The 17,505-nt window shown below is 42.6% G+C and overlaps 1 protein-coding gene across 13 annotated transcripts in view; it reads right to left on the bottom strand.

Annotated features, from left to right (window-relative positions):
• The window catches only part of NRG1 (neuregulin 1), a 680,406-nt gene that overhangs the window by 35,680 nt on the left and 627,221 nt on the right, over nucleotides 1-17,505 (bottom strand). For all 13 annotated transcript variants that reach the window (XR_013232658.1, XM_077345430.1, XM_077345424.1 and 10 more), the window contains one exon: nucleotides 5,101-5,230. Coding sequence is in view for 12 of the 13 variants with exons in the window: in XM_077345430.1 (XP_077201545.1) it covers nucleotides 5,101-5,230 (130 nt within the window). In the remaining variant the exon portion in view is untranslated. The remainder of the gene's footprint in view (nucleotides 1-5,100; nucleotides 5,231-17,505) is intronic.

Below are 17,505 nucleotides of genomic sequence, written 5' to 3'. Positions count from 1 at the left end.
GTACAACATATCTTTACCAAAAAGGCATCTCCATTAACGGTTGTGGCAGTTAATGGAGACACATTCATACATTTTAACTGAAGTATCTTGTCATATGTTACTTCATGAACCCTGCCCTGAGTCTGTAGAGAAAAAGCAGGTAACAAATATAGGGTGGTGTTTTGTTTGTTTGTTTCTCTTTTTTGCAAAACCAGGATATCCAGGGCGGAATCAAAACTCTGAAACCCTAAGTGTTCTCTGATCTGCTGGGTCGGTTTATAATGTTAACCAAAGATGGACTAGTTTGGCTCAGTTTTGCTCAAGATTTTGCACCACTAATCTTGTCCACTTTAAGTATTATGGTTTGAGCTTTTCTTGAGGTGTCATCTTCAATATATTTACTATACCACAATCTTTGCTGGTTCAACCCTGCTTTATGAAGTTCATGAAAATGCCACAAATTGTCATAGTTCAACTTTTTGTCATGCATTTACTGATATTATTTGAAACTCTGAAATCAACAATAAGTGTTAGTTTGGTACATACTAGAGAAAAAACCCCCACACACCAATTGACAACCACCACTTCCAGCATGTAAGGTATAATCAGATTACTTTCCATTAAATTTTGTCAATGGCCTCTTTAGATAATTTGTATTTCTATCATACTTAGAAAGGAACGGGCAGGATAATGTTTATTATATCACGAGTTTTTGCATTCCTATTAGATGTGTAACCATGGACAGCAATAATTGTAGATGTGAAAGACACATCTTCACAAACAGGACAAAAATTAGCAAGATGAAATTTCAAAGTAATGGAAACATGAAAGAAACAGACTAAATAAAAACACAGGTGTGTTCAAGTGGTGATACTTTCAGACTGTGGGATCTGGATGGCATTATTATTGATGCAGGCAAAGGGAAGAGGGTGAGGTTGAAAACAGTCATTTATAATCAATAGGAATTTTGCCTCCAATAGCGATAGGTTTGCACTATTTCTGAATGTATGTAAATTGCACACTATTCAAAAGACTTGGCTGGTTCCACTGACATGCTATATTTTGCTTGTGGCAGCAAAAGTGGCCGTGAAATGGTGACACCTATTGATTAAAACTGAGATAACAATCTAAGGCAGGGGTAGTCAAACTGCGGCCCTCCAGATGTCCATGTACTACAATTCCTAGGAGCCCCTGCCAGCGAATGCTGTCAGGGGCTCTTGGGAATTGTAGTCCATGGACATCTGGAGGGCCGCATTTTGACTACCCCTGATCTAAGGTCTACATCATCGATGTCAAGAATGCACTGACCTTCTGGCCACAACAAAAAGTGTGATTTCAGAGCGCAGGGCCTAAATTGGTTTTGGATGGTTCTTAGTCCCAATGATTACAATTCATGTATATATTAAACAAGGCTCTGAATTTGAGCAAATGTTGACATCTTGATGGGTTCTAAATATTTTATGGGCATGTCTATCATTTTATCGGAGGATTCCTGCAAATAATTTCCACATCTGGAAAGGCATGAAAAGTGCAATCAACAGAACTGTAGAGTCAGGGATTTTCTTTTGGAATTTTCCTACTCATTTGGTGTAAACATTTCTGGATTAGAACCATTCGGGGCAATGCTCATTTGTTTAAAATCACAGTGTTTATTGCTTTAATTTAATTGAATTATCCTCACTTTTGCTTGACCTGGAAACCATAAAGACTCTTAGTTGACCTACAAGATGAGAGAATTCCCAGGGCTGGTAATTTTTTTGTAATGTTTGTTACTGTTTCCTGCTTTCAAGCTTCATGGGATTCCTCTGAACCCTGTGAATCAAGAACCTATTGGCTCCTATCCATGGCTCTGGAATTTTATTGGTTATAACTGACTACTGGTTCACTGACATAGTATTTACCAATAAATGTTTTATAACATTTGTCATTTCTTGTTTCCAGCTGACCTACCTTCCATGGCTGGAGTGAGAAAAATTCCTGGTGCAAAGATCAAAGGGTAGCTTGGCCAAGAGGTCTTCCAGGGGAGACAAGAGGGTAAAGCCTAGAGTGTACGATTAAGTTAGCCTGAAAGCAATTCTCAACGGGGCTTACTCCCAGAAAAGGGATTTCAGGATTGCCTTGCCCGCTTATCAAGAAAGGCTGTGTAGATGTGGAGCGGGTTGTCCAGACTCCCTGTCACACATACTTTTTGATTGCCACCTTTACAATAATTTATGACAACACCTTATAGAACCTTATAGAAAAATCATTAATGCTCAGCATGGTCAGCGGCGAAAGGAAACGTGGTCGCCAAAGGATCCGCTGGCTCAACACGATCAAAGCCAATACAGGGATGACCATGAACCAACTAAAAGAAGCGGTCATTAACAAAGACGCTTGGCGGAAGCTTTCCTATAGAATCACCGAGGGTCGGACACGACTGAACAGATAACATAATCATCTTATAGAACAGGGGTAGTCAAACTGCGGCCCTGCAGATGTCCATGGACTACAATTCCCAGGAGCCCCTGCCAGCATTCGCTGGCAGGGGCTCCTGGGAATTGTAGTCCATGGACATCTGCAGGGCCGCAGTTTGACTACCCCTGTTATAGAACCTATAGTCCCAACACCTTGCCAAATGATCAGAAATTGATCTATAGATTACTGGCTGATTGAGACTCCAAGGTTACAGAAAAGCTAGCAACCTTTTTGGTGGCCATATCTAAACAATGGAAACTTAGTTCGGAAAAGTACAATTATACTGACATGTGCTGGGATTGTTCATAATATCGAGGCTGTATTTGTTAATATTTAAAAAATGGAATGATGCTAATAAAGGTATTCTGTCTTCCTTGCCTCTTTAATAACATTTTGTTCTGTTATGTGTTACTGGCAAGTGTTGGAGTCTCTTAAACATGGTGCCCAGTATTCCAACAGGAAAATCCAATTGCAAAAGCACATTGAAAGTGTGTTGTCCAATGTTTGGGGAATGGGCCAGTGTTTGATGATGATGATGACATTAGCCATTCAGTTGAGTCCAACTCTTGGCAATCCTATGGCACAACTGCTGCTATGATTTCTGATCTTGCACCGCTTTTAGTTGTGTAATTCTGATCATGTCTAACCACCGTGTTCTTTGTTGGCCTAGTTTTCTTTTTGCACTGACCCATCCTAGCATAATTGATTTCGCCATTGAGTTGGATTGCATGGTATGTCCAAACCGGAGTTTTGTGATTTTGCCTACCAGTGATAGATCAAGCTTTATGCACTGTATGCACTTTATGCCCATGTTTACCACAGTTTTTTTGATGGGTGTTATATGGAAGCCAGGTCTACCAATAACTTATATTCCTGACTCTTACATATTACTTGAAATGGTTGCCCAAAACAGTACTCTCAAAATTTCAGGATAATTATCCCTTTTGGGAACAATAGCAAAAAGGGAATGAATATGAACAGAAAACATTTAGTCACTGTATCCAGCAGACCCCGAACTCCAAGTGATTATATTTAATACTAAGGAGTGACTTCAGTCAGAGAGGATGGATTATGCTGGCATGTGATCCACTGCACACTAGGAGTCCTCTTTACTGAACTATAAACTAACTAACTAACCTAACAGAGGTGCTCTTGGGGTAGTGCTAAAAACCTAAGGAGCCTTTAGCCTCTTATCCAGCAACAAGTAAGGATTTTATGGCCACCATGTTAACTACAGGTTTGTCTCAAATTATTTCTGTCCCCATGCATTTATCAACAGACTTTTTTGAGGTGGAACATCTACTGGCGTGGTCCCCCTTCCACAGTAAGCTCGTCTTACTTTTTCTTCCTTCATCCTCTGAAGATGGCTCATAGGGCCCTGGAGTAATTTATTGTTGAACTGGTGTAACACTGAGAAGATGTGGCTTAGTGAAACTGCCAATAAGCAGCATAGTTTAATGGTTAAGAGTGGCAGCCTCTAACCTGGAGAACTGGGTTTGATTCCCCATTCCTCCACATGCAGCCAGCTGGGTGACTTTGGGCTAGTCCCAGTTCTCTCACAGATCTCTCAACCTCACCAACGTCTGCCTTCCTTTCCAAAGTTCCTGAAACACAGTTTTGGATGCTGCTGTTTTTGTTACATAAAGCCAATCATACTAACATGGATCTGAAAGGATTGTTAGCACAAGAACGGATGGTTAGATCAAAATGTCTATCTAGACCAGCATCTTATTTTCATACTCACAAATAGGTGTCAAAACTATTATTATTATTATTATTATTATTATTATTATTATTATTATTATTATTATTATTATTCCCCCCCGCCATGTCTGAGTCAGCTCGTGGCAGGTTACAAAGTCTTATAAAATGATGCACAGTTCTAATGTTTGATGGTTAAACAAAAAACAATGTAAACTAATTTATTCTAATCTTTGCAGACAAAGAAGGCATTTGCTAACATAGGAGTGACCCATAGTTGCAGACCTGGCTCTACATTAAATGCAGCCCTGCTACATGACACTGGCAGTCTTCAAGCAAAGGTTGGATACACACTTTTCTTGGATGCTTTAGGATGCTTTGGGCTGATCCTGCGTTGAGCAGGGGGTTGGACTAGATGGCCTGTATGGCCCCTTCCAACTCCATGATTCTGTGATTCTATGATTCTAAGATCAGGGTAGCCTGGACTGTCCAAGTCCAGGCCTACTAAAGTTAAACATGTAGAAATTGATGGTTTGATTTAAGTCAGCCTTTATCAACTTTTTTACCATGGAGAAAGCCCTGGTAAAATCGGACCTAGTGCTATTGGCTTAAACACCAACTGCTGTGCGCTGTCAAAATGCTAGCTTTGTCTGTTGGACTCCCTGCCTTTTTAATTGGTTACTGCCTTTTAGCCATAATTGCATTCAGCACCTATTATACAGGTGACATTCCTAATAATCGATTTCAAGCCTCCTTTGTGTCACAGGGAGTAAAAACAAATCTAAGTAGGAAACCATTGAGAAAAGAGAGCTCAGGGCTACTCACACTGTGATAGCCTTGCAGGTGAAAGAAGGTAATCTTTTGTGACATCGGTTCTTTATTATTAATGAGAAATGATTTACTTGGTCATCAACAGCAAGGAACGCAGACGCTCCACTGAAGCAACGAAAAAGGGCTTCTTACCTGCATAAATATCTGGGTGGGTTTGGGAGGTCTTTGACCATGAAGCACTCGCCGCCATTCACGCAGAAGCCTTTCTTATTCACATCACATTTTGTGAGATGGCTGGTCCCAGTAGTAGATGTCGATGTGGCTGGAAGATACAAAGACAGCGGAGGAGGAGGAATGTAAGTATGGAGGCATGCTTCCGTTTCGCAAAGCACTGAACAGATATTTCAGTATTTTCCTTTCTCTGAACTCCTGCTGAAGTAAACAATTGAGCTTCTTGATTTATAAAAAGGTGGTGGTGGTGGGGGGAGTGTTCACAGTATTCTGAGAAGTGCCCTATTATTCCATCTCATGCATTTCTGCTATTCCACTCTACTGCGGTGTCAGAAGTGGTTCTTATACAGTGGCAGATGGGGTGCAGGCAGTCAAGTATTTGTTCGACAAAGACAACAGCGGTAAATGTGGCTAAGGCAGTTCCACTCACTTAAACAAGCAATTGGCACAATCACATAGAATTGGGGGCCGAGACAGAATTGTCCTACAAACAGTTGTGTGGGCATTAAATTTCCCTATCACCAAAACACTTTTCTCTCAACTGAAAACTGCTCAGATCACGCGAGGGGAGGGGAGGAGTACTTGGGGAAAGAAGCCACTTGGAAATAAATCAGTATTTCCTGCACCATGTACTTCTTTTTCTGTTAACTCAGATCCCCTCCCCTTCTGCACAATCAGGGGAGTTCAGGCTTTAAATATACCAATGAAATTGCCATCGTTATATGTACTTTGGCCCCCAGTCGTGATCCTACTGGTATAAGGAGCTTTTCTTGACAGAGGCAGCCAATCTCCTTGCAATTTCTTCCTGTGGTTGAGAATTGTGGCCTCACATCCCTTCGATTACTTGTTCAAGACTTGTTATGAGCTTGACTCATGACCAGTGGGTGGTAAAACTGGAGCACCACAATTATACGCAGGGGAAGGGATGGTGCCATGCAAATTTCCAGGAGTACATTTCCTGCAAATCTCATCCCGTGGGGAGAATACATTAGTGTGGCTCTCACTTTAGAAGCAGCTGAAACTGTTCTCCATCAAGTGTTTGCAGATGCAGCCAGCCTACAGCAGTCTAATGTGAAGCCGCAGACCTTCAAAAACTTTATAGCAAAAAAGAGTCACAATATTCACTGAATCCCAGAACAAGAGGAGCTAGCTTGGCTAATTTAACTGTCGGTATCCTAAAGTGAACAACTGCAGAACACAACTGTAGAACACATTACTCTTTCCTGGGGGTACTGGCTGGGTACAGATGACTACAAACAGTGATTCTGGGCTGAATCCAAGGCTGCAGTGCGTCATGTTATTTGATACCACGGACATTACTTGCATAAGCAATCTATATTACAAGGAATTCTTGCGGAGTGGTGAATGAGTCTCCTATGTCCTCGTGTTACAGAGATGGCTGTGATGGACAGAAGGCTGTTCCGCCCCCGAAGGGGAAAACACCACTTACTGTAGCCTATGGGAGTGCTGCTTCAGCATCCAATCACCTTTCAAAGTGGGGCGGAATATGAGAGGGAAACACAGCAGGAGCCGAGTTCAGTTCTGCCTCAGGGACAGCTCAGATCTGGCTCAGGAAAAGAGCAGACAGAGGGAAGGGTGGCTCTGCTTGGCCGTGTGGCCGAGTGCTTTGGCTCGACTTCTGACAGAGAATTAGGGCAATTGTTAGGCCTGTTTCTGGCAACGAGCAGACTTTGTGCCATCTAGTCTCACTCTTGGGGAAGGGCAGGAATCCTGTGGGGGTGTGTACCTGGTAAAAGCCTGCTTAGGCTTGGAAGATTTAAAGAAAGTTGAAACTGCTCTCTAAACCAGCTTTTCCCCAACCTTTTGACCATGGAGGAGCCCCTGAAATAATTTTTCAGATTTCAAGGCCCGGAAGTGACGTCAGCTGGCCAGTGGGAGCCCTACCCTCAGCCATGCCCTGGAAGTGACATCACTACCCACACCCTTAGCCCTTCTTCTGCTCCCTCCCCTCTGCCTCATGTAGACTGGAAAGAACAGAAGGAGCTGAGAAGACAGCCTTGACCCTCTACCCCATCCCATGCCACTTCAGAGCTACTACAGACCCCCTTCAGAACTCCCATGGACCCCTGGTTGGGAATCTCTGCTCTAACGTGATGTGCCTCAGTCAGATTTCTCTTTTGTCTATCTGGAGGCCTATGCTGCTCACCTGTTCCATGAAATTGGCTTGTAAATAAATAAAATTGTTAATATATAATTCCTGCTTCAGTGATCTCTGTAGTCTACTTACACAACACAAAACCACACTCTACTTGTGCACCACAACAGTGAACTCAAAGCCTTGCTACCTTTAGAATCCCTGGTAATTGAGGTTTATAGTTTAAAAAACCCCTAGGTCCCCCCCCCCCCCCAAATCAAAGGATGCCACGTGGGTCCCCTCGGTTGATAGTAACAGCGTGTCACACTGCCTACCCCTGGTTCAGCTGCTCTGATCTCAGAGAGAGACTCACTCTACAGATGGAAGGGTAAAAGAAAATAGAAGCTAGGAAGGCTGCAGTGGACATACTGATATGAAAGAACCAGACAAATATATTGCTTTGTGTTTCTACAACTAGTAATATAACTATGCCTCAAAATGTTTAGCTACATAAGGTGACCTTTAGATGTTCTCCTAGCTGTCTCAGCCCATTCTGCGCGTGTTGGATAATACACTTGTACTGTATTTTTGCAGCTGGATTTTCCTGGAATAAACAGAAAAGTCTACTTTTAAAGTGCATTAAAAGTGCATTATCTATCACGTGCGGACAAAGACAAATGTGGTGGGGAATACATTACCTTGTACCTTTTGCTAACCTTAGCTGAAAATTGCTTTGGTGGCAAATTCCAGGACTTTCTCTTCCAAGCTTTGTAAGGGAAGAGGATTACCTGTAGAAATTCTGACCACTTGAAACTCCCAGGGCGTAATCTGTTGTCTCGTAGTGTGCACTCTTACCTGACAAGCTACTTATCAAAATGTTAAAGATCTGTAAAACTTTACGGTTAGGTACTTTGGATGGTCAAGCTACAAGCCGTCTTCTCTACTACCTCAGCTTGATCTTCCAAGCCTTAATTTAAGATCTTTCAGATCTTAGTTTCCAAATGTGCTAGAGATGTGGTTGAAACATTCTTGTTGCAAATAATTTATTATTACCATCATTCTTTTTTTTAAAAAAGAACAATCCTAGACAGACTTAATAATCCTCAGACTTGTAAGGAGTGTAAGCATGTCAAAATATTTATTGCATTTGCGCTCTGGGGAGCTGGCGGGGGAATCGTATGCCACTCAAGAATCACATCTGAATCCTGTCCCCCACCCCTCCCACTTCACCCTCCTAAAACGCTTTCGCCTGAAAGCAAGCGATTACTCTGGAGACACCCTGTAGTTCAGAAAGCGATGCATTAATTTGAAAAGAAAAGCAATATTATCTGCTTGAGCTCCCGCAGACAAAGCTTATTACTGCCACAAAGGCTAATGGAATGCTTTAAACTGAATTACAAGGATGGCTGTAGAAGAGTCAGGCCTAAAGCTGTCCGTAATGGCTGCCGCCATTTTGCTGTGCACTTTCCCTCCCAGAAGCTGTGAGGTAAAAACCACGGAGCTTCAAAGTAACAATTAGCTCACAGCTACTACAAACGGAGCTCTGTGGGTAAACCTGGACTATAGACAAGCTAATTTAATAGTCCCCTGCCTTGGGGGACTGCAGGTTGGCGAAGAAGGCTAGGTTTCTGGAGCAGAAACCCACGTCAAACTGCTTCTCTTTGGAGAATCCTTATTAGTCGAAAGGTGGTATCCAACTGGTTTGGGTTTGGAGTATTGATCTGCCCTTGGTGGTGGCAGTGTCACAGTAAACTTCTTAACAGACAGGGTTACATCTCAAGTAATACAGGCATTTTAGGCTGTTCCTTTGAGCAGACAACATGACAGTATTGTGCCTATCAGTAAAAGAATGAAACAGAGCCATCCAAAGACAAAACGGTTTGCGAATACCTTGGAAACTCCCACCCTGAGGCTTTCTGCCCAGCTGAAAAGTCTTAAACAGCCTGCAGAAGGAGAGCAAATATTGGCCATACTGACAAATCTAATCTTCTTTTGCAATGGTTGATATCAAATAATCTGCGCCAGTTTTGCTACATCCCTGGCGAGTTTAATTCCTAAATGAATGAAACTGTACCGATGTGAAAGTATTACTGCATTAGCATCTCTGTATTTTTTATTTTTATTCATGATCCCTAATATTAATTGTCTTGGTCTCATTAATTATTTGGGCTCCAAATAAATACCTGTAAAACAATATGAAACAAAATGTTGCTGGTATTGGCATCTCTTTCTAAATCTAAGCTAGTGCTGCTGTGCTTGATTATAGACACGCATTTGTCAAGGGCTACTGTCCTGAATCTGTACAATGCAGCAAAAAGAAAACCTATTTCATCACAGAGAGAAGGAGTACCAAAGCAGCTTACCTTTCCCTTCCTCTCCCCACAACAGACACCATTTGAGGTACATGGGGCTGAGCTCTAACAGAACTACTCTGTGCAATCAGCCCTAAGAGAACTGTAACTAGCTCAAGATCACCCAGTTGGTAGCCTGTGGAGTACTGGGAAATCATAACTGGTTCTCCAGATTAGAGTCAGCTGCTCTTAACCACAACACCATTCCGTGCAGTCCTAAATACAATGACCGTAAACTCTTTTATGTACACTGACAATACTTAACAAGATACAATGCTGTCTAGGAACATTCAGTAAATATTGCATATATTTCAATAAAATGCCTATTTTTCCTGTGAGAAAAACTGGAGGAAAAGCAGCCCTCCCCTTTCTTGAGGCATCCAAATTTCTAGGGCTTACATATCCAGATAGCAACATCCAGCCTGAAGACTCCCCAATGGCAAGTCTGAACATCCTGAGTGTAAGCTCCAGCAGTGAGTGGGTAGGATTCTGGATTTGTCCCAGAGAATGAGAAACAAACAATAGGCAAAACATTCTCCAGAATCGCAATCATGTGTCATGTACAACAATCTACTTTTGTTGAATATATCTACTTTAGTAGTGCTGAAAGCCTCTATGTTTTTTAGAAAGCTGGTTGGAGTCATCGAGTTATATATGAAGAAGAAGAAGAATTGGTTTTTATATCCCGCTTTTCACTGCCCAAAGAGTCTCAAAGCAGCTTACAATTGCCTTCCCTTCCTCTCCCCACAACAGATACCTTGTGAAGGTAGGAGAGGCTGAGAGAGCTCTGAGAGTGACCGCTCTGTGAAAACAGAACTTATCAGGGCTGTGACTAGCCTAAGGTCACCCAGCTGGCTGCATGTAGAAGAGTGAGGAATCAAACCTGGCTCACCAGATTAGAAGCTGCTGCTCTTAACCAGTACACCAAGCTGACTCTCACCAAAAACACACAAAAAAATCACTTGCCACAGAATGTCTCTTTATTTTCTAGATTTTTTTTAAAAAATGAGCCCTTTGGTAGAAATACGAAATTGAATAATTTCTTATCAATTGTCGTTTGCAAAAAACCAGGGTTATTTTTAGCTTACCTTGAACGTGATTGAATTTCCCTTGTCCACAGACATGGAAATTCACAGTACATTCAATGTCTCTCTCTTAGTAATGATAAAAAATTGATCACTAGAGCTTACAACTTCTTATTCAGTATCTTTTGCACAGCCTTCCACTTGAAAGAGAGAAATCTTCTAAAGAGTCCCAGGGTTCCCTTGGCTAGTTTCGATTGCTGAACTGAAAAACGAGAGATACTTGTATGTACTTTAATAGAGTTTCTCTGATGCCAGGTGTAACTTCAAGCAGATAGACTATCAGACACACAGGGTGACAGGTACAATGTCATTGTTCAATGAAGGGAAAATAAAGTGCCAGCCTTAGCACTTACGGGTCATGAACAAGACTCCGTTGCTGAATTTTAAGTAGACATCCTTGTCTCCTTTTGTGAAAAAGAGACGGCTGAAGGAAGAAAGAGCTCACTACATCACAGGTTTCTGTGAACGACTGCTGCCCTCGATGTTGTCAGCAGATTCGTAGCCGTAACTCATTCCACTTTCAAGAGATTCAGGAGCAAGTAAAGGAAGGCAGTAAGAATAAGAATGTGGTCCGTATTCATGATATTATGTATTCCCATATAACCCTTTACACACATTAAATTCTATTGTAGGATGGATTTAGGAGGCAGGATTCTTCCCCACTTCAGGATATCTTTTGGCAGGACTTCTATGGTGGAATCCATCTATCATGGGTGGGCTCCACAGATGTAATTCTTGGCAAGCCACATTTCAAAAACTGGCAGAGCCATTCACATGTAGATTGTTTGAAAACAAATGCCGCTTTTCTCTACCCGAAGGAGTCTCAAAGCGGCTTACAGTCGCCTTCCCTTTCCTCTCCCCACAACAGACACCCTGTGAGGGAGGTGAGGCTGAGAGAGCCCTGATATTACTGAAGAAGAAGAGTCGGTTCTCATATGCCGCTTTTCTCTACCCGAAGGAGTCTCAAAGTGTCTTCCAATTGCCTTCCGTTTCCTCTCCCCACAACAGACATCCTGTGAGGTGGGTGAGGCTGAGAGAGCCCTCATATTACTGCTCAGTCAGAACAGTTTTCTCAGTGCTGTGGTGAGCCCAAGGTCACCCAGCTGGTTGCATGTGGGGGAGCGCAGATTCAAACCTGGCTCGCCAGATTACAAGTCCGCACTCCTAACCACTACACCAAGCTGGCTCTTTGTAAATCCCCACCCCAGTTTGCAAGACCACTCATTCATATTACTACAGAAATAGAGCTTTTAAAAATTTCACGACTTGTGAATTTTTACGTATGGGATAGGACTCTGCGTGTGCATACACGCATGTGTGCAAGGGGGGCAGTGTTACAAGTTTGCATCAGGCACACAACAGATATGCTTCAGCAGAATTCAGAACAGAATTGCCTGGAACAATTTAATGCATAGTGTGCTTTGGCAAGACAAAGGGTGATCTTGCTGAAAGCATAGCGGGTTTGGGCCTAACCATTTCAGATCCCCCCACATAATCTAGTTTCAAATGAAGTCCATTGTGTGATGTCCACAATCTCAGTGGTCCAAAGTCTATTCTTAACAGCTCCTAGAAGTCATGATTGTAAAAATTTCTTGTTTCAAATATAAAAAGGATGCCAGTAGTGTAAAATTAATATCTCCATGACACATCTGAATGTTGAGAACCAAAAGGAAATTAAAAGAGTGTGTGTGTGTGTGTGTGTGTGTGTGCCCAGTATAACAAGAATTTAATGAACTAGAACTGGTGTTTGTGATTTCCAAATACGTATTTATTAGGAAGTTTTATGTCCTACCTTTCTATTATATCTGATACTGAGATTTACACGATCAACTGCACAATAACAAATAGTACCATATAGAAAGTACACATAAAACAATCTAAAACTAAAGACTGAAAAAAAAACTTTTAAATAAGCAATCGTGTGAAAGGACGATATGCCTCTAATATATACTTTGCTGCTGAATAGGGGTGTTTTGAAACAGTAAATCTTTAAAAGTTTGGAATGGCCATATTCTAGAATGGAAGATTCCTTGGAACGGGGCTTTTATGGAGGCTCTTTTAAAACGTCACATTCCAGAACTCGTGAGGGAGTCACCGAACTTCTCTCATGGATTGAAAGGGTTAATTCTCATCCGCCTTTTCCTTTCCTTTAGATGCTGGTGAAACAGACATCTGCATGAGCACAGTTAAGAAGGTAAGAGCCAGGCCATAATCCAGCGTGTGCCATTAACTGCAATCTACTGAGCAAAATTAATTAGCATCACATCAATTAACTGATTATCTAAATAGTTAGTCATTGTGGACTTTTCCAAATCCCTAGGATAAGAAGACAGGCCAACTTGTTTATTATTACCTGGTTCAACAACGGGAATCAGAAAGAAGGAAGAACAAGAGCTAGTTTTTTATACTCTGCTTTTCAACGAGGGCTTGCTAACACCTCTCCCTACATGAAGAAGAGCTGTTTTTTATACCCCACTTTTTACTACCTGAAGGAGTCCCAAAGCAGTTTCCGTCCCCACAACAAACAGCCTATGGGGTAGGTGGAGCTGAGAGTACTGCTGCAAGAACATCCCTAAGAGAACTGTGGCTAGCCCAACGTCACCCAGCTGGCTGCATGTGGAGGAGAGGGGAATCAAACTCCAATCTCCAGATTAAAGTCCGCCACTTTTAACCACTACACCATGCTGGTGCTCACTACATCAGACTGGAGTAAATGGAACTTCTCACAATGGTGAAGAGTAAGTAGTGGTGTCCCCTAAAGATCTTTAGGGAGCCAGTTTGGTGTAGTGGTTAGGAGTGCGGACTTCTAATCTGGCATGCTGGGTTCGATTCTGCGCTCCCCCACATGCAGCCAGCTGGGTGATCTTGGGTTCACCATGGCACTGATAAAGCTGTTCTGACCTAGCAGTCTCAGCCTCACCTCCCTTACAGGGTGTCTGTTGTGGGGAGAGGAAAGGGAAGGCGAATGTAAGCCGCTTTGAGCCTCCTTCAGGTAGAGAAAAGTGGCATATAAGAACCAACTCTTCTTCTCCTCTTCTTTATTATGCTCTGCAATATTTAACTTTTCCTCTATAAAGTGTCTGTACTCAGGGGTGAGAGATGAAGTAGCCATGTTTGTAGATGACACTGGAATGGAGAAACCAAGACAAATTGTAAAAAGCAATCCATACTGGGTGAGTGAGCAACAATATGGCAAACGAGGCTCAATATATGTGGTGTACACCAAGGGTAAAGGCCTCCCCCCAAGCCCACAACTTCACACGTACATCTTCTGTTTATGAGGAACTGGTGGTGAATGTCTGGGAAAGAGATCCTGACAGATTCAGTGTATGCCAGCACTTAAAAAAAAAAAAAGGGCAATTTCTATGGTGCGGATTATTGGGAAAATGCCTCACAATAAAACAGCCAGTATTATAATTTCCTTGTGTAGATCAATGATGCAGTTGCATCTAGAATCTAGAACTGTTTTCATATCTCAAAACTGATGTAATGGAGCTAGAAAAGGGCAATTCAAATGTTTAACATCTCCACTACAGAGAAAGGCTAAAGTGCTTTGGGTTGTTGAATTTTCCCTTTAAAAAGACAGAAATGATAGAAATTCATATAATAACGCATGGCATGGAGAAAAGTATAGATTTTTCTATCTACCATCTTAGTTCTGGGGCACCTAATGTCATTGGGCAATATATTTTGGACAGGCTAAACAAAATACTTCTTCATATTAACTTATAGAATTCTCAGCCACGAGATGTAGTGGTGATGGTTATCTTAGATGGCTTCAAAACAGATTATACCGAATAATGGAGGATAGGTCCATTGCTGAATATTAGTCATGACAGACAGCTGCCATGACAGATCTTCCAAGTTAACAGGCTGGGGGGGTGATTGGGGAACGTCTGGCCTCCATGTCCAATCTGAAGAGCTATTCAGGGTATCTGGTTGACCAGTGTGGGGAAGAGGGTGCAGAATCCTTTCCACTAATCCAGCAGGTCAGTTGATTTACTTAATAAATTAAATTCATTTACTTAAGACCACTGCAAACAATGCTCTTTGACAAGTATATACAACAAAATCCTGTAGAGGTGATTAGAATCCTGGAATTGGTTAAATACAACTTTACCATAATAGACTGGAATGATGCAAGGGCCTCTAGAAATATCAAGCTTGCTGTAATGAACTTACATCAGGCGATCATAATAATTAACAGAAATAGATTGCACATATTTAGCTCCTATTTCTCCAGCTTCTAACATCAAAATCTACTTTGCAAGCCACTTGCTTATTCAAATCAGACAGTGTGTAACAGATTGTTTTCAAAAAAGTACTGCTCATTTAATGTCAAGGAACAATGCAACTAATTCTTTGCACAGAAGGGAATCTTGGTTCTTATATTATGGCTCTCACTGTATTACATGGTAAACAGTTTCTGAAATGGAAATGAATTTTAAATGCAGTTTGTGGCATAGCATGTTGGTCTTCAGCTCTCTTGGGTACCAGACTTTCTTTATACAGATTTTAAAATTGTATTGATGAAAACTGTATGTGTTCATGTTTATTATTCATACTGGTAATAAGGCCTGTTGTGACAACAGGCTCTAGAAAACTGAGGCAGTGTCCCCCACGGGGAGACCAGTGGGCACAAGAGGAGGCAGTTGGGGCTGCCCCCACACTGGCTGAGGCTTGGTCGGGGGGGGGGGGGGAGTCCATGCCCCTGGGCCTCTGAAGCCCTGGCTTGGCTTCTTGACATGGATATGTCCAAGGCCTATCCAGAAATCAGTTCCTCTGAAGAACATGGCAGCTTGGGAGGGGGGGGGGACGACAAATGCATTGTACAGTTTTATCTACTCTCTCTCTCTCCCTTTTTATTACGTCTACACTCTTCCTTGGGAGGAGGGGAGAGGAATTCAGGAAGCTTACAATGGGAGGGGGAGGACACCTTTCCTTGACAGTGGTAAGTGCCTTGTTATGAGGGTGTGAAGTAGGGGGACGGGGATGCATCCATCCATGAATGCCCATGCATGCGCGCACACACACATGCACAGTTCAATGAATGGCAAAACCTGTGAGTAACCTGTCTGAGGGTGGCAGAGAACAAGGCAGGCCCCTGTGCTGTTGTCACTGCTGGAGTTTTGCTGAGGGGCCCAGCTGCCTGTGGCTTGTTTCCAGAGCAGCTCCCCATGGCCCAACTGGGACATCACTGCTGCTGCCTGCCTCGCTTGGTGCTCCCTCCAGTGAAGGGGCTACCTGGGGATAGCGGCACAGCCGTATAGTCTTCTCTCAGCGTGGCGGATATTCCACCAACAGGAAAATGGCAGTCCGGTTTCATCAGCGGTTGCCGGGCAGATTCCTTGGGCTGCCTTTTTGCAATTGCTGGAACAACACCCCCCCCCCCACCCCCAAACACACTCAGGGCCTATTATCTCCTGTCTTAAGGAATGCGTCATTGGGGTCGCAAGACAGCTTTTTTGATGTCGAAAGATTTTTTAAATGAAAAGGTTTCTTTCCCAATCACATGAATCAAGAAACTGACTTAAGATATGTATGAATTAGTGAGCTAATGAGAGAACTGCAATGGACCTTGATATGTCTCAAATAGTATAGCATAGTTAGTGACATCTTGGTCCAGGTATTCAGGCTCAGGCAGGAAATCTGTTCCTTAATCGCAAAAGCACAGGAGCTTTGGATTCACAGAATTTCCATAACTTTGCAATCCTGCTCACTACTAAACGCTCTTTAAAGAGCACGTCCAATTCTTAAAGAAAACAGGAAACCACTGGGACCGGGAGATAGACACTTCAGGAAAGAATGAGGGTACGTAAACTCTTGTTGAAACAATTTAATGTGTTTCGCTGCACAACATGACTCCAAGTCAGGACTGATTTCCCTTCAGAGTCCAAATTGGGGGGAGGGAGGGAGGAAATAGAAAAACAAATGCTCCAGTTCTGTGTGCCAGATTGCTCGCTCCCTGAAAGACTGACAGACTGACCCACTTGGCAGCAGTGCTGAGGCGAGCTCTGCGTAGTATCTGAGCTTGCAGAGGAGGCCAGAAAGAGTAATTTATGGTGCAGGCAGCATGTCCAGAAACATTCCGGTTGTGTTGACTTTCAAGATGGGAAGAGATAGTCGGGCTGGGGCTGTTTTTACAGGAAGTTTGAGTAATGCTTGTACCAAATTTCAAACTATATGGGAATACAGTCCCCTCTACCGAAAGCTGCAAGCAAGGAAGGGGGTGGGGGAGGGGTTAATAATGTGCTTTAATTTGCTGTAGAGCACAAGAGAAGCCTGGGATAGGTTTTGAGACACGGAACAAGGAGTTTATTTGTTTCTGACGAGCCGTGCAGCCAAATCCTATACACCAGGGGTAGTCAACCTGTGGTCCTCCAGATGTTTGTGGACTACAATTCCCATGAGCCCCTGCCAGCAAACGGTGGCATAGGCACATGGGAATTGTAGTCCATGAACATCTGGAGGACCACAAGTTGACTACCTCTGCTATACATGGTTGCTATACATGAGGCTTACTTCCAAGTAAAAAATTTTTTTAGAATGATGGCTCTAGGAAGTAATCTTTACATTACGCACAGTATCAATATTTTTGGGTTTGAGCTATCAGGGTGACTTACAGCACACTAAAAAACATGCAAGTATGACGGTCAAATTCCACATACTAACAGAGAAACAGCAACATTATTGTAATAATTTAGAAATCCCAGCAGGAATATCCCCCCCCCCCTAATCCCCCCACATTAAGGTCTGGCTTTAAGAAAATCTTGTCACTGTAATAAAATTGTCTCCAATAGTTGCCTGGCAGCTATAAACAAGAGAGCCAACGTGG

This window comes from Paroedura picta, chromosome 7 (genome assembly GCF_049243985.1).
Source record: "Paroedura picta isolate Pp20150507F chromosome 7, Ppicta_v3.0, whole genome shotgun sequence".
Taxonomy (NCBI): Eukaryota; Metazoa; Chordata; class Lepidosauria; order Squamata; family Gekkonidae; genus Paroedura; species Paroedura picta.
The sequence above is the reverse complement of the archived record's forward strand: the minus strand, read 5'-3'. Positions and strand labels throughout refer to the sequence as shown.